The following is a 24,061-nucleotide window of genomic DNA, read 5'->3' on the forward strand; positions in this document are numbered from 1 at the left end:
GAGCAATCACCTAGTACCTGGGATATATATGAACAATCTTCTGAAACAAGAAATTCCCTAAACAAAGCAAAAGTGAGGGAGAAGGAAGGGTATGGACAACAGGTTTGGTTTCAAACAGCTCCACAGGATATCCAGCCGTCTGAGTTTGGAGCAAATCAAATGAGAGAGCCTGGTCCTTTCAAAACAGAAGCACCTTTAATGAATACAGTGTGTTCTAGGAACATTACTCCCCAGAAAACAGAAGCTGATTTAATAGATGGAGAAGCAAAGATAAATGTTGCAGAAGAGTTTAATCCAGAATCTGTTTTTTTCTCTAAGATACATCTACTTCAAATTGAAAACAAGAAAGAATCTAAAACTGCAGACTGGAAAACAAGGGCAGATCCCAAGACACTTGCCCTGCAAAAGAAACAGCAAGAGCTGTGTGTCTCAGGAACTATCTGGAGTTATCCTAATCCCTACACATCTATTTTTCCTAAAATCATAAGACATAAAGATAAGGCAAAGACAGCTGATATGGAAAGTACTATGCATACCAAACAGATACAATTGAAGGCAAAGAGAATACCAGTTTCCCAGCTGCTTGAATATGGTACCGCAAGCAATAAAAAAGAACTGAGAGGTAACATCCAGCAGCAGAAGTCATTCCAGCTGAGTAAAAATGCAGTACATCGAGTTCTAAAGGCTGTTTATGACTCTGGATACTATGTGTCTAGCATTAAAAAGCTTACAAAAATAAAAATGGAGAAAGACAAGTCAAAAGACAGGGCATGCATTCTTCCACAGCTAAAGCTGGAGAAACCGCTACAAGAAATGCAAAGGTCATTGTCGGGATGTACTGATACGTCCAACATTCTTAGAAAACAGGAACAAGATATTAGAGAAAACGAACAAAAACACCAAAGCATTTCAGAAGACATATCCCAATACTATATTGGACCGTTAAGGATTAGTTCACAACAAATCAATTACAGTAGTTTTGACACCCCGCGAGTTAGAACAGATGAAGAACTTGAATTCTTCATCGCACAAAGAACAAAGGAAAAAGATGTGGGCATTGCCAAACATTCAGTTTCAATTCCATGGGAGAGAGAAGAATCAAAGAGACTAGATATTCCACTAAACTCAAAAGGACAGAATGTATTTTTTACAGAGTTGGATACTTCTCAACAGAAGACTTGCCAGGAGCAAGAATTGCTGAAACAAGAAGATATTTCTATGACAAATCTGGGGTCTATGGCCTGCCCCATTATGGAACCTCTTCATTTGGAAAACACGGGAAAGGTAGCTGAGGAAAAAGATGTGTACATTAACAGAAAAAATAGTTCACATGTACTGGGAAGAGAAGGATTAAAGGAAACTGCTATCTTTGTAGGTTCTAAAGGACAGAAATTTCTTTATACGAAATCAGAGGTCCAGAACAAAGTGCCTGCAGTGCAGAAAGAACAGGTGAATCCAGATCATGTTCCTGAAAGTATTCTGGATTCTGAATCTTTCCTAAATAAAGACCCTCTTCACTTAAAACAGACAGTGAATACAATAAGAAAAGAAAACGTTACCATCTCTGAAAGTTTCAATGAAAATCTCTGGGGAAAAGAGCAATCAAAGTTGGATATTACATTAAAATCAAATAGACAGAAAATGGACTTTTCAAAAAAAATGAGGATGAAGCATCTAAGTAATTGTTATCAGAATAAAGAGAATATTCTGGAATCCATTTTCCCTTGCATATTGCATCACCTTCATGTTGAAAATCCCAAGAAAGAAGACTCAGCAGAAGAAATCATGAGTTCAAAAGTTTTAAGCCCAATGGTAGAGAAAGCATCACACAAAGTAGGTATTCTGGTGGATCAACCTCCATGTTCAGAAGGAATAAATCTGCATATTAAAAGAAGAAAAGAACATCTACAAGAAAGTATACATGAAGCTTTTCCAGCATCTGTTTCTCACTCTGTAACGGACATACTTCAGATTAAGTCACCAAAGGTAAAGAAAGCATTAAAGGCAGTTGATAGTTTAGGGTACCACACTTCAAATACAAAAGGAATTGGCTTGCTTTTTCCAAGACAGGCAGAGCAGGAAGAAAAATGTACATACGAGGCTCTTCCAAAGCCTGCATCTCACTCCAAAACAGATCTATTTCAGTTCAATGCATCTATGCAACAAGAGAAATTAGATGCTATGGATATTCCGCATTATGACTATTTAATTTCACAGACTAGAGGAGCAGTAAAACAAAAGGATGTCATAGTTGGATATACTCAAAACAGTAAAGAAAGACAAGCCTTACTCAAAACAGGACAAAAATGGCAGTGCCTACCAATTTCCTACGAGAACTTTTGGGAGCATATATCTTATCCTCAAAAGTATCCTTGTCTCCTGCAACATTTAATGCCTCAGGAAAAGGAAACATTATCAGAAGGAGGTAATTTATCAAGCCAGACACCAGAACTAGACTTGTTTTCTGAAGATCAACTAAGCACTATAACTAAGAATGGACTGGAATGGATTATGCCCTTGATTACTCCAAGGCAGATGAAAAAACAAGATACAATGCTGCTCTTAGGATCATACCATAAAACTATAAAATATCCAAGTCTCTTATTTCCAAAAGGTATGAAATCATCAGATGGGGTACAGATCTTTGATTTAATATCAAATAATAGCTCACCAAAGTTAAGACTTGGGAAGAAGATAGAAACACATAAGGCAAATGAAAAGGTACAAAAAGAAGTGTGTCTGCCTGTAACATTTGTAACATTACATTCTCTTTCTGCATCCATGCCTGTTTTGCAAGAAAGTAAAGGACAGAAGGATAGCGTAAAACAAGTTATTAGGAAAGGCGTGATATGCCACAAAAGAAGAACTTCAAAATTGAAGAAATCAGTATTTTCACATATACTCAATACCAGTGACTGTGGTGCCCCAAGTAACAGACTAGAAATGCAGTGGAACGTGACAGAGAAAATGGTCAATGTGAAACATAGAATGAATGAACTAGATTTGGTTGCAGCAAAAATATGTGAGTCTATTCTTTCTTTACCTCACTTCAAATTGAATAAAGACACAATTGATGAGGTGATTTCAAGTAATGTTAAAAGGACAAAACAACGTATATCACAGGGAGAGAAGAAGGATAGAGTGAAAGCAATGGATGTGAAAAGAACAAAAAGCCCTAACATCATTTTGAAGCCAAGGAAGTCATCACTGCCACATATACTCAGTATAAAGGAATTCCCTTTGCTGTTGGACATTATAAAACAAGAGGGCAAGATACAAGAAGGTAAAGGGAAATCAAGTATGAAACTGACAAACTTGTGTACTTCTTTACCATCTCTATCACATAGTAATTCAAATTCAAGAACAAAAGCAGGTAAAGGTAAGTCAGGAATTCTAAAGGGCTGCCTTCCACCACTAAAGCTCCAGGCATCATCAAATGTCAGACTAGTATCATTTGCAGAGTCAGTTAATAGAGAGAGTTTAAGTAATGTAATAGAATCAAAATGTTTTCCACAGAAAAAGAAGGCAGATAGAGAAAATATGGTAGATGTGAAAGACATAATGGGCCTCATATGTATCACTTTGAAAGGAAATAAATCACCTTTTAAACATTTACTGCATGGAAAGGAACCACAACGGAGCAATAAAAAACGAGAGAAAATTATGCAGGAAGATGAAAGTAATCTAAATGTAGTTCAGAATAAACTCTGTATTTCTATTCTTTCTCCACCTCACTTGGAATGGAATCCCAGAATAAAAGAAGTATACATGAGAGGAACAACAAGATTCTGTCTTTCATTATCAACACACCAGGAATTATCAGATACAATGGAAAAATGTGAGCAGCCCATTGATGATAGTTTAAGCAGTATCAAAAAAGCAAAACATATGCCACAGAAAGACAAAGACAGAGTGGAAAAGGCTTTGGAAAAAAACATGCATTCCAAAAGAATAGCTCTGGAGGTGAAGCAGCCTTCAGTATTCCAAGAATTAGTGTTGAACATCAAAGAAAAAGGGGGAAAGATTCAGAAAGATAAACAAGTTGAGATTTTGAACAAACCTTTTGCTTCCATCTCTTTTCCACCTTACTCTAAAGTGGACACAATTAAAGGAGAGGAAGCCATGGAAATAAAAACGAGATCCTCTTTTTCACAACCAAATCTCCAAGAGTCATCAGACACAGAGAAATTAGCATACGAAAAGTGTATTTCTGATAATATCTCAAACCGTGTAAAAAAGGCCCTAGAACCTATACTGCAAAAAGAACAGGAGAGGCAAAAAATGGAAAAAAATAGGCCTTTGAAGAAAATGAAATCATCAGTTTCACAGGGAATTCAGTTGGACATCAAAGAGCAAGAGAAAAACATAGAACATATTAAAGGTGAAACAAGTGTGCTTCTGACGAATGCCTGCGCTTCCGTGCCTTCTCCTTCTCATTTACAACTGGAAACAAGGAGAGAAAAAGCAGAGCATGTCACTGAAATAACAAGATACTGTCTTCCAGAACTATCACACCAAAAATCATCAGAGGCAGGGGGAAAAGCAGATGGACTGGCCAGTGAGGGTGATATCACAACCGAAGTACAAAAGGCAAAAGATTACATGCAACAGAAAGAAAAGGATGAAGTAAAAATATCGGCTAAGAAAGACATAATGCATCCAGAAGACAAAGGTCTGAAAGGAAAGAAGGCACTTTCACAAGACCTACCGTTGAATACTAAAGAGCCAGGGAAAATGGATCAAGAAGCTCAGGAGCAAGGGAAAGAGGACAGAGAAGGTGAGGAGCAAAGGAAAGAGGACAGAGAAGGTGAGGAGCAAGGGAAAGAGGACAGAAGAGGTGCAGGACAAGAAAAGGTTGATAGGGAAGACAAAGAGCAAGGGAAAATGGATCACAAAGTTGAAGAGCAACAGAAAGCAGATGGAGTAGGCATAGAGCAAGGCAAAATGCACGGAGACAAGAGTGAACAGGAAACAGTTCTGTTCCTATATTTGCCTTCCAATTCTTCTCTACCCCATTATAAATTGGACACAAGAATAGAAGGAGAGGAAGACCAACAAGGAATAATCAGACGTGGTATTTCACAACTAAGGCCTCATAAATCATCAGAGACCAGGAAAAAAGCAAATGGCGTGCCTAGTGAGGGTGATATCACAAGTGAAGTACAAAAAGCAAAAGATTACATGCAACAGAAAGAAGAGGATGAAGTAAAAATATCAGCTGAGAAAGACTTAATGCATCCAAAAGACAAAGATCTGAAAGGAAAGAAGGCACTTTCACAGAACCTACTATTGAATCCTAAAGAGCCAGGGAAAAGGGATGGAGAAGGACAGGCGCAAGGGAAAGAGGACAGAGAAGGTAAGGAGCAAAGGAAAAGGGATGGAGAAGTTGAAGGGCAACAGCAAGCAGATGGAACAGGCACAGAGCAAGGGAAAAGGGATGGACACAAGAGTAAGCAGGAAACAGTTCTGTTCCTATATTTGCCGTCTGAGTCTTCTCTAACTTGTTATGAATTGAACACAAGAAAAGAAGGAGAGAAAGACTTACAAGGAATAATAAAATCTGCTGCTTTGCAACTGAGGCAGCAGAAATCATTTGATGCAGGGAAAATAGCACATACAAACTCATTTGCAGTGGATAGCTCAAATGATGTAAAAACAGTACAAGAATACAAGCCACAGAAAGAAGCAGAGAGAGGAGAAATAGTAAGTGTGGATTATATAATGCAACCTGAAGGCACAATTTTTGAGGCAGAGCAATTATCACTTCCACACACACTCAATATTCCTGGCAGCAGTGGCTCCAAAACTAGAGAAGTACCAACAAACTTAAAAGAAAAATGGAGACATGTACAGGAAAGAAAAAGTGAGCTAGATGAGTTTCTGACAATACCTTTTCTACCTCACTGTAAATTAGACAAAGGAACAGCAGGCAAAAAAGAGGAACAAGGAGTAACAAGATCTTTTCTTCCACCCTCATGGCACATGGAATCATCAGATACAGGGAAATTAAAATATACTTTGTTGTATTTGAATGATATCACAGGTGATTCAAAAAGAACAAAATACATGGCCCAGATCCAAAAGGATAAAGCAAATATTTCAGAGAAAAGGGTAATGCATCTCAAGTACATAGCTGTGAAGGCAGAGAAATCATCCCTTTCCCATATACTAAAAACAAAGGAACTGCAGGTGACCATCAGTAAACAAGGGGAAAAGGCACAAGAAAGTGAAGTGGAAATAGTTGTGCTTCTGAACAAAACTTGTCCTTCTGTCACTTCTTCAGCTTTCCTTGAGTTAGACTCAATAAAAGAAGAGGAAGGTGAACCAGGAATAACAGGAAGCTTTATGCAACCTCTTGAGATCCAGGAATCATTGCCTTCAGGGCAAACAGCACCTACAAAGCCAACAGAGAGCCTTGTAAAGAAAGAGAAACAACTTCTCCCACAGAAAGAAGACGGAGTACAAACAGTATCCATGTGTGGCCTGACGCACCCCAGTGGTGCTGTTTTCAAGGCAAAGACATCAGCACCTCCACAAGTGTTCAGCAGCACTGAGCACAGTCCTCTGAGCAAGAGAAAGGAGCCACAGTGGGGCATAAAAGAGAGAGCAGGACAGAAGCGGGACAGGACAGGATGTCCTCACGTGATTCTGACAAAAATTCATCTGTTCATGCCTTCTCTCTCTCACCATAGATTCTCTCCTTCACAACTAAAGCTTCCTATATCATCAGGTGCAGGAAAAAGCAGATGTGCAAATTCAAATGAAGGTATTAGCTCAAATGAAGTAATACTAAAAGCAAATCAACAAATACCATATAAAGAGGCAAAGGACAGAGTAAAAATAGAAGACAGGGAAGGTAGAATACTCCCCAAAAGGATACATTTGAAACCAGAGGCATCCCCACTTGCACTTCTATGCAATAGAAAGAACTACCCTTTGAATATTGAAGAGCAAGGGGAACGAGTACAGGAAGGCAAAAAGGAACCTGGAGTGGTTCCAAGGAAACCTTCTCCTTCATTGCCTCCTCCATTTTACCTGAAATGTGACACTAGAAGGAATGAAAAGGAAGGCACATTAGGAAAAACACAATTCAGTTTTCCACCACTCAAGATTCAGGATTCGTCAGATTCAGGCAAAAAAGCATACACTGAGTCACTACATGGTTACACGTTAAGCAACTCAAAAGGACCAGTACAACCCATAGCACAGGAAGAAGAGAAAGGTGAACTCAGAATAGATACGGAAGACAAAATGCTCCCCAAATGTACGGACCTGAAGGCAAAGCAATTACTACTCTCAGAGATACTCAATACCAAAAAATTGCAGTGGAAAAATAAAGAACAAAAAAGAAAGATTCAGCAAGATAAAAATAAACAAGTTACGGGTCTGACAAGCAGGAATACTTCTTTACGTACTCCACTTTATCTTAAGTTTGATACAATAGAAGGAGAAGAGAACGTGATAAGAATTACAAAAGTATCTCTCCCCCAGTCACGGTTCAAGGACTCATCAGATGCAGGGAGAATAGCATGTCCAGAAGCAACCCATGGAGAACTTTCAAGTAATGTAAAGCAAGTAAAAGCACACCTGCTACGGAAAGAAGAGAAGGATAGAGAAAAAGTCGTGGATATGACCAGTGTACTGGAACCCAACAAAATGTATTTGAAGGCAAAGAAATCGCCTGTCTTACATACACACAGTTTAAGTGACCTTCAGTGGAAAACTAGAGAGCAAGAGGAGGAAAAGGTCCAGAAAGTTAAAAGTGGGCCAGATGTCATGTTGTCTAAGAGTCCTTCTAGATCCTCCCCACTTCACCCTAACATGAGTGCTGGGTTCCAGGAGGAAAGCATACCAATATTAACAAGATCCTCTTTTCCCCTAGTAAAACTCCAGGTATCCCCAGATACTGAGGGAAGCACATATATAAGACCAATTGCTAGTGGTATTGTAATCTTTCTACAAAAAGGAAAACATGTGTCGCAGAACAAGGAAGAGGATGATGTGCAAATAGTAAACATCATAATATTCCCCAAACATCAGGAAGAGAAGACGCAGGAATGTGAAGCTGAACCAGGTGCGGTTCTGACTAAATCCACTTCATTGCCATCCCTATCTCAACTAGAATTGGATAAAGAAACACATTCAGATAATGAAATGCTAAGGCTTAAAAGACCTATTTTGCAGAGAATATCACACATAGGGGAGACTGTACATAGAGAGTCCATTGTTGGTGATATCTCAAAAGATGTTAAAAATGAAAAGCAACATATCCCTCAAAAAGAAGAGAGGAACCAAGAAAAAATAATTGATATGAGAGGCACAGATATAACTTTGAAGTCAAAGAAGTCACCTCGTTCCTGTATGCTCCACAGAACAGAACTGCACGTGAACTTTGGAGGGCAAGGACGAAAGGAACATGACGGTCAAGATAAACCACCAGGTATGATTCAAAGAAAAAACTGCATACTCTTTTCCAAACCATTGCCATCTAACCTTAAACTGGGGAGAGCTACGCATGCAGATGAAGAAAGGCTTGGAGGTAAGACATCCTTTTTGCTTCCACTAATGCCATCAGCATTACCAGATACAGAGAAAACAGCAGATGCAGAGGCAAGGAATGGTGATGTAAGAAAAGGAAAGCCACATAGGTCACAGAAAGAAAACAGGCTTGAAGTGAAAAGGATAGATATGAGGGTCAGGATACACTGCCAAGAGCCAAGGATTTCACCAATGTCATATATCCTTAATGCAAAGGAATTAGTGTTGAATATTAACAAACTGGAGAAAAAAGTACACAAAGATAAAGATGAAGCATGTGTGGTTCTGTCAAGGACTTTTCTTTCTGTATCATCAGCACCTCCTCTTTATCTGGATTCAGGGAACAAAATAGACAAAGACACACCAGGAATTACAGGATCATCTTGTCCACAGCAAAATCTCCACGTACCCTCAAATACCCAGAAAATAGCAAATAGAGACTCAGTTGAAGGTGATGATAAAAACATTGTTAAGCAAGCAGAACAGTATGTGCCCCGCCCAGAGGCAGAGCAACAGTGGATGGCAAACTTCATGATCAGCATCCAGCAAAGGAACGAACCTTCACGAGTCAGGTCAAAAGGAGATTTGAATCGGTTAGTTTTAAATTCAGAGGATGAGGACATTTATTTCACAGGGTTTGGTACCATAAGAAGTGGGAAAAGGCTACAATGGCTCTTTACAGGGAAAAAGACTCAGCAAGAAACTGAAATAACGGATAACTTAAACCATAAAATCAGTCCTAAGGTTTCAGTTTCACTGCTAAGGAAAATATCTGAGGAAATGTATGTCACATTTGGCACCCCTACAAGTTCAAAAGGATTTTCTGTTTCAGAGAGATATGCTCACCAGCAAGAAACTTCATCAAAAGTATCTCCAGAACTTGCAGGTTCATGTAAGTTTGATAAGCCAGGGAAAGAAGTACAAAGTAATGAAAAAATCAGCAAAATGTTTTCTCCCAAAGTGTTAGCACCACAGACAAAGGGATCACTCAAAAAAATAACTATCGTCATCAGTTGGAATGCCCCCCAAAATATAGAAGAACAAGATATTGTCATGAAAAAGCAAGTGATGCGACGGTGTATACATGGCCGCAAGACCAGGCCCAACACTATCCTTTCTCTTAAGTTTCCACTTCAAAGTGGAAAGCAGAAGACACTATCAGAAACAGATGTGGACAAGAAAACAACAGCACACCCCAGCCTACAGATGCTACCAGGAATGCACATGGATATGACAGAGATTGACCATGCAAAAGGGGGAAAGGAGCAGGCATTGCTCGTTTCAAAACAAGAGGAAGGTGTTCTGGAATTGCTTCCGAAGTCCCTATTCCCTCCCTGGACTTTTCCATTTCAATCAGGAGATCTGGAGGAAAAAGATCAAACAGATGCAAACACCAATATAAATCTAGAGCATAAAAGAATAGAAATGGACAATGATACTACTCTGAATCAGAAAGAAGGAAATTAAAAATAGGTGCAAACAGAGCCCTACATCTGGAAGAAGAGAAAACAGAGATGCACAAGGCCAGGACTGCCAGTCTGGAGAAGAAGAGAGGAAGAATGGACACAAGCAGTAGTGCACACCTGCATCTTCCATCTCTAAAGGCAGAGGAATCTCAAATGAAGATTCAGGTCATCACTCAAAGGGAGAATAGCCACCTAACCATGCAAAAGCAGAAAAAAGAACTAGAAGCATCTAATGCAAAACAAAGCATTCAACTACAAAACTTATTTCAAAGAAATGTTTTGGATTCATTTTATTCATATGTTCCTCTTTCTCCCAAACGTAAAGACCAGAAAGGCAGATTAACAATAAGAGATCTGAAAAGAGAATTGAGCACCAAATATTTAACTATGAAAATCCAGAATCACCCAATTCCACAGATGCTTAATATCACAGGGCGTGGTACACCAAGTAATAGAAAGAAATTAGAGTATGATGTTAAGCTAAAGAACATGGTTTCGTGGAGTAAGGATGTCTCAGGAATATTTATCAGAAGTCTTTCTATTTCCATGACGCGTTCACCTCACGCTGACTCTAAGACAAACCGAGAAAGAGAAAAGAGAATCTGTCTTTCTAAATTCCAGGAAAAATCACCAAACACCAAATTCCAGGAAATGTTTAAGAGAGACATTTTAACAATTGTAAAAGGGGAACAGAATTTTACAAACACAGTTCCACAAGATCCCCAGTCCTTTGCAGTGGACAAACAACAAATGCAGAAACTTTCTGATGTCAAATCAGAAGCAAACCTCAGAAGTGAAATGAATAAAAAATGCTTAAAAGCACAAACAAAAGAACAGATTGTTCCAGGGCATGATGTCTCAAGGATCATTAAAAAACCAGACTTACGTATCATCAAGCAGGAAGAAAAGATTCCAAAACGCATTCTGACACCCACAGAGTGTCCATCTATGCTTGAAGATCCAAAGTTACCCGAGCAAAGTGATCAGAGTGAACCAGTATGGGATATGAGCACACAAAATGTTCAGCAACAAAAAGCTTTCCCAGGAACTGTGCCCATACCGCCTCAAGTTAAAAGTAATGAAGTCAAAATAGTTGCAGACAGTACAAATGCAGAACATTTACTTCCCATTTGTGAAGCAGCCAAAGATATCTCTCAATCCCAGGTTAAAAATATGATCCAAGACAAAGTTTCTTCCAATAAACTGGGTAACATACAAGCCTATAAGCCTGACAACTTGAAGTCACCACCTTTTCCAGAGGGTCCAGATACAATATCAGCAGCAATATATCCCAAACTGCAGCACAAACCCCTTTTAGAACAGTTTACTCCCAAAGAAAGAAATAAGCTTACTAAACATTTAGAGTCAAAAGCACTTGAAATACAACTGAATCTGATACCAGAGATGGCAAGAAAATCTTTACAAATGTTCAACTTTTATCCAAAAGGGACTATTTTAAAAGATAACAGTTGGAGATTCTATTTGAGACATAAAACAATGAGCTTTATGTCTCTAGAAGGGACTCATACCATAGAACCTAACTCAAAACATAAATACCAAAATGATTCACCTCTTGTCAGCAATATGAAGACACTGACTGTTGATATTTCAAGTGGTGGTGAGGAGACAATCACAAAGCCACAGAGTATTAATAAGTTAGAAAATGGAACACCTTCAGTGACTTCTGCTAGTGAGATGCTGTTGCCTCATACTCTCCAAAAGCACTCAGTAAAAGAAAAAGGCAAACTCCTCATGCACTTTTCTGTGAAAACATTGGAGATACAAATGAAAGCCTTTCCCAGAATTGTAAGAGAATCTTATGCAATGACCAGTGCTCGTGAGAGAAAGAAACCCTTATCTAACTGTATTCATCCTGGTTTCACAGGACCAAAACGACAAAACAGAATTTTGTTACTTTTTGAGGAAAAGTCTCTCCATCAAATAGATCTTGATTTACAATACAAATACCTTCGTTTTCTCCTGGGGCTTCCTGTTGGAAGTACGTTCCCTAAGACAAATTTACTTCCCAAACATAATAAGCTAAACACAATTGCAATGTGTAAAAAAGTAGATGCTGGTGGAGAAAGTGGTAGTCTTTCCATTGATACAGAACTGTTAGAACAACATATTTCTTTCAAAAAGCAAAGTCCCCATGAAAACTCATCACTCCTCGGAAAATTCCCAGAGCCAACCCTTGTGTGTGCTCCTGACCGTGATCTGCACAGCCCGAGGAAGAAAGATCCTCAAGTTCTTTCAGAGTCAGAATTCCATGTGACTCCAGAAAAAAACAAACAATATCACATATGGTTTCAAGAAAGGAATACATATGAATCTGTTGATTTAAGGACCCAGAGAAATGCTACTGGTTCAGCTGTTTCACATGAAACTCAAATTTCTGAAGATTTTATTGATATTCAGACAGATATTGAGAGTCCAGCTGACTTGGACAAATGTTCATGTCTTGAAGTAAGTGAGAGTGAGGAATGTATGTTTCTGGAAGCCAATACTTATTTAAGTCAGGAATCAGAAAACATTCTATTTGAATTACAGACAGGCATTCCTTTGGAAAATCTCTACAAAATCACAACTGATTTGAAATCATTTTACAGTGAAGATTCAGGTTCCCATTGTACTAGAGAGTGCAGAAAGGAAACCTTAATTATTACATCACCTTCCTGTAAGTCCCACAAAAGCAGGAAATATGGATCATCTTTCAAAATGAAATCTCCTGACTGGTTGTGTCATAGTTCATTAAATACTGTGGAAATTCAGTCTAGGTCATCTAGTGTATCATTCAGTGAACAGAAACTTCCATGGACTACCAAGAGCAGAACAAGTTACTCTTTAGCTTCCTTAACTGAATCAAATATTAAATTACATCTTGCAAAAAAACAAGGCACGTCTCACATGCACCCAGAAAGCAAAGAAAGAAAGAAGGCCAGATCTGATTTATTTAGGAAGAACAACAGTCATTGGGACCACAATTACAGTTATACACACAGTAAAGAGAAACGTGACAGAAAGAAGAGAGTGTATGATTATGACTCAGAAAGACTGGATTGTTTCCAAAGCAAACATAAATCAACATCAAAACCTCATCACAATGATATCAACTTCTATTCTGAAAGAAAACAAAATCAGCCCTTTTTTTTTGCCTGTGTACCAGCAGACTCACTGGAGGTTATACCCAAAACCATTCGCTGGACTATTCCCCCTGCAACCTTAAAGAAAAGAAACTTCAGAGTTCCCCTAGTGGCAAAGATTTCAAGTTCTTGGAATATATGGAGTTCCTCAAAAAAGTTGCTGGGGTCGCTCTCGGGGTCCCTTACTACAGTTTTTCGCAGCTGACATTACCATAGTTAAACTCCTCTGAAATGGACAGCTGGTCGCTATTGTGATATTCTGTTAATAAAACCATATAATATCCAATGGCTTCCTCGTGAAGTGTTTTTATATAAAGATAGAAAGTAATCCAATCTTCTAGTGATAGATTGAATTTGTTATTTACCATTAACAATTTAGAAAGTCCAGGCACTTTTGCTGACTCGGCAATTTTGCGTACCATTTCATCAGGAACCACCAGACTTCATCAGAAACGGATCCATCAGATATGGTAAGGTGCAAACCAATAGGTTGGGATGCATAAAATGTGTGGCTTCACATAGAGATGTCCTTGCTGTTTGTGGTATCGGTATGGGTTTATACTGCACAAACACAAAAACTCTGGTGAACCCCATGTCATGCAATTCCCATCAAAAAGGAAAGACTAGTAAATAGATAGTGCATGCTCTGCTCTTTTGAGTATATTCTTGTCAGAAGGGAACATCCTTTTTGACTAGATGTTGTAGAGAAAGATTTACCCGCTTATAATTGTACACGCCTGATGAAAAGAAGCCTTTTTCTGCCTACTAGTTTCTCATATTGTACATTTCAACCCCTGTTTCTCCTCTTTGCACAATCCTTTGGTCCTGGACACTGTAGGAGGCTTTCATGTTGGGATGTAGCCCCTGACTTTGCACCCTTATTTCACCACCTAGGATATGTCCTTTAAAGTGGGCAGAAGGATTCCTGGAACCTATTCCTACACTTTGATAGAAATATATATCAAAGCGAATGTCAATTACACAAATATATAGCCCACTACATCCAATCTAAACACATCCTAACTCAACTTCCTCTAAATCTAATCCCCAAAATATTTGTAACCTATCCTATCTCACTGACTTGAAGTCAGATGTGATGGAGGGTAAGTCAAAGTGGAAATAATATTTTTAACTAATTGCAGTAAGCCTATCTTACTTTCATAAATCTTTGGGACCCTGAAGCTCAAGCTTTTTCAGTTTTTATAGTATATCTGCTTATGCAGATAGCATCAATTTATTATTTTCCATATTGTAAGCAACAAATTCAAAGTCTACCATATACCATGCCTTGTCCTGGATACTGAACATAACAAAAATTAACAAAGCATGATCTTTAATTTGTTTTAATTTTAATTTTTATGAATACAAAATGGCTGTACATATTTATGGGGTTTATGTGATATTTTGATACAAGCATACAAAGTATAATGATCAAATCAGAGTAATTAGGGTATCTGTCACTCAAACATTTACTATTTTTTAAACTGTCTTTTTTGAGACTAGGTCTCACTATGTTGCCCAGGCTGGTCTTGAACTCCTGGGCTTAAGCCAAGTAAATGGGATTATAGGTGTGTGATACCACACCTGGATTAACAAAGCATAATCTTTTTTTTTTTTTTTTTTTGAGATGGAGTCCCGATCTGTCGCCAGGCTGGAGTGCAGTGGCGTGATCTCAGCTCACTGAAACCTCTGCCTCCCAGATTCAAGCAATTCTCCTGCCTCAGCCTCCTGAGTAGCTGGGACTACAGGCATGCACCACCACACCCAGCTAATTTTTGTATTTTTAGTAGAGACGGCATTTCACCACGTTGGCCAGGATGGTCTCAATCTCTTGACTTCATGATCCACCCACCTCAGCCTCCCAAAACGCTGGGATTACGGGTGTGAGCCACCATGCATGGCCAGCACAATCTATTTTTTAATTTCCATTTTTATTTTAGATTCAGGGGTATACGTGCAGGTTTTTCACAAGAGTATATTGTGTGGTACTGAAGTTTGGGCTTCTGTTGATGCCGTCACCCAGATAGTGAACATAGTACCCAATAGAACTCCCTCCCTTCCTCCCTCACTTCTTTCTTTTGGGGTCCCCAGTGTCTATTGTTCCCATCTTCAGGTCCAAATGAACCCAAGATTTAGCTCCCACTTATCAAGGAGAACATGTGATATTTGGTTACCTGTTTCTCCATTGGTTAATTTAGGATAACTTCTTCCGTCTGCTTCTATGTTACTACAAAGGACATAATTTTGTTCTTTTTTGTGACTACACAGTACTTCATGGTGTCTATGTACCACATTTTTCTTTATCCAATCCACTGTTAATGGACACCTATGTTGATTCCATTTCTGCTACTGTGAATAGTGCTGTGATGAACATACGAGTACATGTCTTTTTGGAAGAATGATTTATTTTCCTTTGGGTATATACCCAGTAATGGGATTGCTGGGTCAAATGGTTGTTCTATTTTTGGTTCTCTGAGAGATCTTCAAACTGCTTTTCGTAGTGGCTGAACTAATTTGCATTCCCACTAACAGTGTATAAATGTTCCTTTTTCTCTACAACCTCACCAACATCTATTATTTTTTGACTTTTTGATAATAGCCATTCTGACTGGTGTGAGATAGTAGTATCTCGTTGTGCATTTCTCTGACGATTACTGATGTTGAGTATGTGTTCGTATGTTTGTTGGCTGCTTCTATGTTTCCTTTTGAGAAGTGTCTGTTCATGTCCTTTGCCCACTTTTTAATGGAGTTGCTTTTTCTTCTAGATTTATTTAGGTTCCTTATAAATTCCGGATATAAATTTTCTGTTGGATGCATGATTTGCAAATATTTTCTCTTTCTGTAGATTGTTTGTTTACTCTGTTGAGAGTTTCTTTTGCTGCAAAGCACAATCTTGACTTGCAAAACTCACAGTGTCAGGTCAGGGAAGAGAGACAGTCTCTTGAAAGGTCCATAACACATATAGACACATAGACATATAAACAAACACCACCTGGTGGCATCTCATTTCCCCAGTACACATGCGTATATTACTGGTGTCTCTCTGGCAAAAAGAAAGCAGTCCTGAGGCCACAATTATTTGGCCTAAGTCATCTATCAAGAATTACCTATTTGGAGTAGATGTTGACAAAATGATAAACGTCCAAGCCAAGTCTTCTGGTGACCCACATGTTCTGGCTTCTTTTAGAGATGTAAGACTCTAGGGGAGCCAAAAGGCACATGTTTGCTCTTGGCTTTAAATTCCCATATTATAACAAATCGTCGTGGTGTAGCCATATGCCATTAAAACCAGGGAGAGATATTTAGGCTCAAGTTTTAAGGCAATGAGGGAACTTGGTGGGGTGGGGTGGAGACAGTGTTTGTCATAAGCGATTTCCCTGCAAGATTTAGACTTTGGCAAGAGAATTTCTTAGTTTTACTGCATACAACTGCACTTTTCAGGGCCTTGACCCAGTACGTGGAAGAAAAAGAGAAAGCAACAGGAATTCATTTTTAAGTCAGAGGTTCCCACATTTTCTCAGTTACTGATGCCCTTAACATCTCTAATTTTTCCACTGCACCTCTAGGTCAAAATAAATTGCTAATGATAGCACTAAAAGTAGCTTAGGTCTAAACAACTTAATTATTACTCATTTCTTTTTTTTTTTTTGAGATGGAGTCTCGCTCTGTCACCCAGGCTGGCGCGATCTTGACTCACTGCAACCTCCACTCCCTGGGTCAAGCAATTCCCCTGCCTCAGCTTCCCAAGTAGCTGGGATTGCAGGCACCTGCGACCACGCCCAGCTAATTTTTTTGTATTTTTGGTAGAGCCTGGGTTTCACCATGTTGGCTCGACTGGTCTCAAACTCCTGACCTCAGACAATCCATCCACCTCAGCCTCCCAAACTGCTGGGCTTACAGGCATGAGCCACTGTGCCTGACCTTATTCATATCTTAACAACTTAGTTGTTGCTTAAAGAATAGTACATATAAGTTGAAATAAAAATATTTTTATTTCCTTTTCTTTTTCTTTTCTTTTGTTTTCTTTTTTGAGACTGAGTTTCACTCTGTCGCCAGGCTGGAGTTTAGTGGCTTGATCGCGGCTCACTGCAACCTCCACCTTCCAGATTCAAGTGATTCTCCTGCCTCAGCCTCCCAAGTAGCTGGGATTACAGGCACATGCCACCACGCCCAGCTAATTTTTGTATTTTTAGTAGAGACAGGATTTCACCATGTTGGCCAGGAAGGTCTCGATCTCTTGACCTCGTGATCTGCCTGCCTCCGCCTCCCAAAGTGCTGGGATTATAGGCCTAAGCCACCACGCCTGGCCTATTTCATTCTTAAGCACAATTACTGAGTGAGATGTGTGTGCCTGTTGGGCATGACACAACTCCTCAAACTTTGAAATTGGATGGAACACCACACTGATTCTTGTGCAATACTTGCTTTTATTTCAGCAATGGCTGAAAACTCAGCTTGACAAAGAAAGTATGTAATGGAAAGGAATGTAAGTATCATGCAATTATAAAACTGTGAACTCTCTTGAGCTAATAATTCATACAGTGTCCAAAAGATGCCGCTATGTTCACAGCTCAAAAATGCTCCATGTCACTGCAGAGCGCATGTTTGGAACTGCTGCCTCAAATTTGTTGCAATGCTTTCTTTTCTGTAGTTTGTTCAAAAACAATGGGATGATAAGAGGTGATATGAGTGAGAGAAGGGGACAATTGAAAGCAGTGAGAGACTCAAGCTGGATTTATGGCATTCTGCCACCAGGTTACCCCACGTACACACAGCCACTCTAACTGGAATCACTTTACATTTGTGACAAAACTCTGGTGGGCCTTAGTACCTTCCCATAGTCCATTCTCTCCCCAACTCTCTTAGCTATTTTATTTAATTAATTTATTTATTTTGAGACAGAGTCTTGCTCTGTTGCCCAGGCTGGAGTACAATGGCACGATCTCAGCACACTGCAACATCTGCCTACCAGGCTCAAGTGATTTTCCTGCTTCAGCCTCCTGAGTAGTTGGGACTACAGGTGCCTGCCACCATGCCCAGCTAATTTTTTTTTTGTATTTTTAGTAGATACAGGGTTTCACCATGTTAGCCAGTCTGGTCTCGAACTCCTGACCTCAAATGATCCTGTCCGCCTCGGCCTCCGAAAGTGCTGGGATTACAGGCACGAGCAACAGAACCAGGCCCTCTAAGCTATTTTATACCTTTGCTTCTCTTCTCAAACTTTGAATACCTTCTACCCACACTCAAAAGCAGATGATCTTGCTTCATACTTCACTGAGAAGAGACTTCACAGATTCTCTTCACATCTCCACCTACATACTTGCCTCTTCACCTATTGCCCACAGATGAACAAAGCCATCTTAAGCCAATGCCTCAATTTACGTGCCAAATCTCATTCTTTCTCATTGTCTTAGTTCACTAGGGCTACTATAACAAACTGCCTTACACTGGATAATTACTAAAGAACAAGAATTTATTTCTTACAGATCTGGAGGCTGGGAAGTCCAAGATCTAGGCACCAGTGGATTCAGTGTCTGGTGAGGGCCTGTTCCTCACTCGCAGCTTCTTGCTGTGTGCTCACACGGTGGAACAGTCAAAAGAGCCAAAAACGCTCCCTCAAGCCGTTTTATTTTTTAAGGGTACTAATCCCATTCACCTAGTTGCTTCCTAAAGGCCCCAGCACTTAATACTCTTGGATTGGGGAATAAATTTCAACATGAATTTTGGAGTAACGCAGACATTCAAACCAGAGCACTCATACACTCATGGGACACTTCAACATTTCTCCTCTCTCTCTGCTACATTAGCATTTTTTCACCCTCTACCAGATCATTTCCAAGAGCATACATGCTGTTATTTCCTTCATCTAAACAATAAATAAATAAAATTAAAATCATCCATTAACCCTTCTTCCCCTGCCAATGCCTTCCCCATTTATTTTCTCCTCTTTGCAAAAAAAGTCCTCAAAAGAATTATCTGTACTCGCAATCCAATTTCTCTATTCCTGTTGTCCCATAAATCCACTCCAACCTTTCTTTCTCCCTCCACTTCACTTAAACTTTTCTTATCAAAGTCTCCAGTAGACTCTACTTTGCGAAATTCAATGCTAGATCTAATTCCAAAATACTATTTTTGATTAGCAATATTTGACACAGGTGATTGCTGCCTTTTTCTCGAAACATTTTTATTCAGTTGGCTTCCAGGATACCACAGACCTCCGTCAAGGGCTCCTACATCTCAGTTGCACATGCTGAGTTTTTTTTTTGTTTTTTTTTTTTTTTCTTCCTCCATCTTTGGTGATCTTTTTCAGTACCATGGTTTTAAAGGCATTCTGTCTACTGGATTACACCCAAATGTACATCCCCAACCTCAACATTCTCTCCTAAAATCTAGACATGTATGATTGCCCTATTCAATATCCCCACTCGTTTGAAGACTAGGTATTTCAAACTTAATGTAACCAAACCAGAGTGCTGATCTTCATGAGCAGACCTGTTCTTCCCATAGTCTTTCCCATCTCGGTTGATGGTAAATCCATCCTTCCAATTGTTCAGCTCAAAAACCCAAGAGTGTACGTGTTCCGCACAAGGAGGAGTAAACACATTCTACCATATCTCTTCCTTCAGCTACAGCTAAAAACCCTGGACAAAACACATAAAATAAATATCAGAAGACTGAAAAGTGGAGAAAATATGGAAAATTAGCTAGATACTTTAGGATTCAAAAAAGGATATGGAGGTTAGTTTCCTATTTAATTTTTTCACTTGTATATTCTGGACTGGAGCATCTCAGAATCTGGAAACACCATACAAGTAGCAGACAAAAGAAACACCCCAAGAAAAGACTGCTCTTTTTAGCCAGACGACAAGGAAAGGGGGCATTGAGCAGGACAGAACCCTTTTGACAACATCTGTCTTACTCCAGACAAACATCACAAATAAATCCCATCTTTTTTTCTCTCCACTGCTTACTGTGCACAGCACTGGAACTACGGGTAGAGCCCTCATCGCCATCACTGCCCTTGAGCAAACAGGGGATAAATTCATAGTTTAAAATCTGCTGAAAAAGAAATCTCCAGTCCCAGACGATTTCGCTGGAGAATTCTACCAAACATTTAAAGAAGAAATAATATTAATTTTACATAACCTTTTCCAAACAACAGACGAAGAGGAAACATTTCTCAATTCATTTTATGAAGTCAGCATTACCCCAAAAGCACAACCAGACAAAAATCATATCAAAAATGGCCGGGCACAGTGGCTCACCCTTATAATCCCAGCACTTTGGGAAGCCGAGGCAGGTGGATCACCTGAGGTCACGAGCTCAAGACCAGCCTGACCAACATGGAGAAACCTCATCTCTACTAAAAACACAAACAATTAGCCGGGACATGGTGGCACACGCCTGTAATCCCAGCTACTCGGGAGGCTGAGGCAGGAGAATCACTTGAACCTGGGAGGAAGAGGTTGCCCGTGAGCCCAGATCGTGCTATTACACTCCAGCCTGGGCAACAAGAGTGAAACACCATCTCAAAAAAGAAAAAAAAAAAAATTAGCCAGACTTGGTGGTGTGCACGTGTAGTTCCAGCTACTCGGGAGGCTGAGGCAGGAGAATCACTTGAACCCAGGTGACAGAAGTTGCAGTGAACCAAGACTGCACCACTGCACTCCAGCCTGGGCGACAGAGCAAGAATCCATCTCAAAAAAAAAAAAATAGTACCAAAAAAAGTACAGACCAAAATCTCTCATTAGTATAGATGCATATCATCTTCAACAAAATACTAGTATACTGAACCCAGCAATATATTTAAAAATGAATATACACAAACGAATGTGTTTTATTCCTAGAATTTAAAGCTGACTCATCAAAAATCAGTCCAATCCATCATATAACAGGCTAAAGAAAAACGACATGATATGCAGTGGTGCAGAGAAAGCATTTGACAAAATTCAACACCTATTTATGATAAAAAGCACTTAGTAAACTCGGAAGAGAGGAACTTCCTTATCCTGGTAAAAAGCATCCACAAAAATCAGGCCGGGCATGGTGGCTTGTGCCTGTAATCCCAGCACTTTGGGAGGCCTAGGTGGGCGGATTGCCTGAGCTCAGGATTTTGAGACCAGCCTGGCCGACAAAACTAAATTCTAGTTTTCTCTACTAAAAACACAAAAATCCCCGGGCTTGGTGGTGCACACCTGTAGTCCAGGCTACCCCAGAGGCAGAGGTTGACACCTTACAGGTGTGAGCCACTGCGCCTGGCCAATCTCCTGGTTTTAATACTTACTATAATTATGTAAGATGTTATCATGGGGCCTGGTGTGGTAGCTCACACCTGTAGTCCCAGCACTTTGGGAGGCTGAGGCAAGAAGAACACTCGAGGCCAGGAGTTTGAAACCAGCCTGGGCACTCGGTGAGAACCCATCTTTACAAAAAAAAATTAAAATAAAAATAAAAACTTAGCTGGGTATGGTGGTGCATGCGTATAGTTCTAGGTACTTGGAAGGTTGAGGCAGGAGGATTGCTGAGCCCAGGAGTTCAAGGTTGCAGTGAGCTTTGATTGTGCCATTGCATTGCAGTCTGGATGACAAAGCAAGATGGTGTATCTAAAAAAAAAAAAAAAAAAAAAAAATGATGTTATCATTTCATTTTTATGGGGTGGGGGGCGGGAAGCTAGGTGAAATGTACATACTGTTTTTGCAACTTCTTGTGAGTCTAAAATTATTTCAAAATAAAGGATAAAGAGGAACAACATAGTCTGTAACAAAAGACCATAAGCTGGACGGCTTATAAACAACAGAAATGAATTTCCCACAGTTCTGGAGAAGTTTATTTCTCACAGTTCCATGCCTGGTGAACAGACACTTTCTGATTCACAGATGGCACCTTTTTGCTGTCTCCTTGAATGTGAAAAGGAAGAACTCTGAGCTCTTCGGCTCTTTATAGGGCACTGATCTCATTCGGGGGGCACCACACTCATGACCGCATCACCCCCAAAAGCCTCACCACTAATACCATCACATTGACGATTAGATTTCAATGTGAATTATGAATTAGGTGGGGATGGCACAAACATTCAGGTCATAGCAACAACAAAACAAAACAAAAAACCTTTTGGCTCCTATGGAACCCTTCTCCTTCTCTCACATTGCACAGCTAATTGAGGAGAAGACCCATATCCAAGCTAGCATCATGTCGTGCATGGATGAGTGCAATTCCTCTTTGAGGTCTCGCTTCTACTTCTGTCACTGTCCAGCAAAGAAGCCATGGCGCTATTTAAAACTTAAGTCAGATCTTTCTGCTGCTCCTTATTTCACTCAAAGAAAAACATCGAAGTTTTCACAGCGGCCTCCATGGTCCTACGTGATCTGGCTTTCTGATAACCTTCTGAGTTCTTATTTTTCCCGGACTCCTTTCTAGCCACACTGGCCCCCTTGCTGTTCCTTGAACACACCACATATCCTCCACCTAGGGCCTTTGCTGTAGCTCTTCTCTTCCCAAAATTCTTTCCCAGAACAGGTGTGGAATTAATTGAATAATAAAGGTGTTAAAATGAGAAGACCACCATGACGCACATTCTAAAAGGCTTCCATTCTTTCACTAAAATATCTCAGATTGGCTTCCCTGGGTGATAATCTGGTAACACCCAGGAGTTCCCTTGAATGATATGCACTTCTAGTGTGCACGTCGTGGCCCTTGCACGATCATTTAATAATAGCAACCAGTAGGATTTTTTGGAGATAGTAATTACCAAATCTTGGGCCAGGTAGAGCAAAATAGGCCTAGAACTCATGATTGCTTGGAGCAGTGATTCTTCTAGAGATATCTGTGGGCTATTTGTTCCAGAGATATTTGTTTAGCTGGACAGAAAGGTCAGCAAAGGAAAGAAGCCTACCCATGGGGATAGCCATGCAATGGCAATTTGAGCATGTAAAGCAACAATTACTATCAGTTTCAAGAGTATGAGTAAAGAAAAGCAAAATAAAAACCATGACTCTATGAGTATGACACCATGAGTAAATGTATTAGTCTGTTCTCATGCTGCTGATAAAGACATACCTGAGACTGGGTAATTTATAAAAAGAGGTTTAATAATCTCCCAGTTTTACATGACTGGGAGGCCTCACAATCATGGTGGAAGGCAAAAGTCACGTCTTACATAGTGGCAGGGAAGAAAGAACTTGTGCAGGGAAACTCCCCCTTATAAAACCATCAGATCTCATGAGACTTATTCACTATCACTAGAACAGCATGAGAAAGCCCCACCTCCATGATTCAATTACCTCCCACTGGGTCCCTCCCACAACACATGGGAATTGTGGGAGCTACAATTCAAGGTGAGATTTGGGTGGGGACACAGCTAACCCATATCAGTAATGTGAAATATGCCAAAAGACAGCTCTTAAGGCACACCTAATTTGTAATGTTGTCTTCGACATCAGGCAATGCTGTCTAATAAGCAAGCCAGGTTCTGATGGCAATGCAGTGAATTTCTTAAGTGCAAATTACTTAAAACAAATGCTTCTTGCCCCACTAGTCTTCAGACTTATTCAAATTAGTATGATTACAAAGAAAAAAGCATTTTTTTTATCAGAGGGGAGATCCTCATGCTCCCTTCTGCATCTTCCAGACATTCTGCCTCTATCAGAAAATCCTTCTCTGCTATCAGCCTCCACCACAAGGCTCTTATGCTCTCCCATGGACGTAATATTTTGAAACAAAATTCAGAAAGTTTTACAGCTGAATTTGCCTTTTAGCCCTAAAACACACTTCTGTGGAAGGAGTAAAATTAAGCTGGATACTTCCTTGAGTGGTGGAAGGAAAAGAGGAAGTTACAGGGAAAAGAAGAAAAATCTTTGAAATGAACCTCTCGAGATATTCTCCAGGCACACAAGTCGAAGAAGAACCATTCTTGGT

At 39.7% G+C, this 24,061-nt stretch overlaps 1 protein-coding gene across 1 annotated transcript in view; it reads left to right on the plus strand.

Annotated features, from left to right (window-relative positions):
* The window catches only part of CCDC168 (coiled-coil domain containing 168), a 29,610-nt gene extending 16,177 nt beyond the window's left edge, over positions 1-13,433 (plus strand). Inside the window, 3 exon segments of the mRNA XM_033177553.1 lie at positions 239-4,777; positions 4,808-9,997; positions 10,000-13,433. Coding sequence (XP_033033444.1) covers positions 239-4,777; positions 4,808-9,997; positions 10,000-13,352 — 13,082 coding nt within the window. The 3' untranslated portion in view covers positions 13,353-13,433.
* The last annotated feature ends 10,628 nt before the right edge of the window (positions 13,434-24,061 follow it).

Source organism: Trachypithecus francoisi, unplaced genomic scaffold (assembly GCF_009764315.1).
Source record: "Trachypithecus francoisi isolate TF-2019V2 unplaced genomic scaffold, Tfra_2.0 Lachesis_group18, whole genome shotgun sequence".
Lineage (NCBI taxonomy): Eukaryota > Metazoa > Chordata > Mammalia > Primates > Cercopithecidae > Trachypithecus > Trachypithecus francoisi.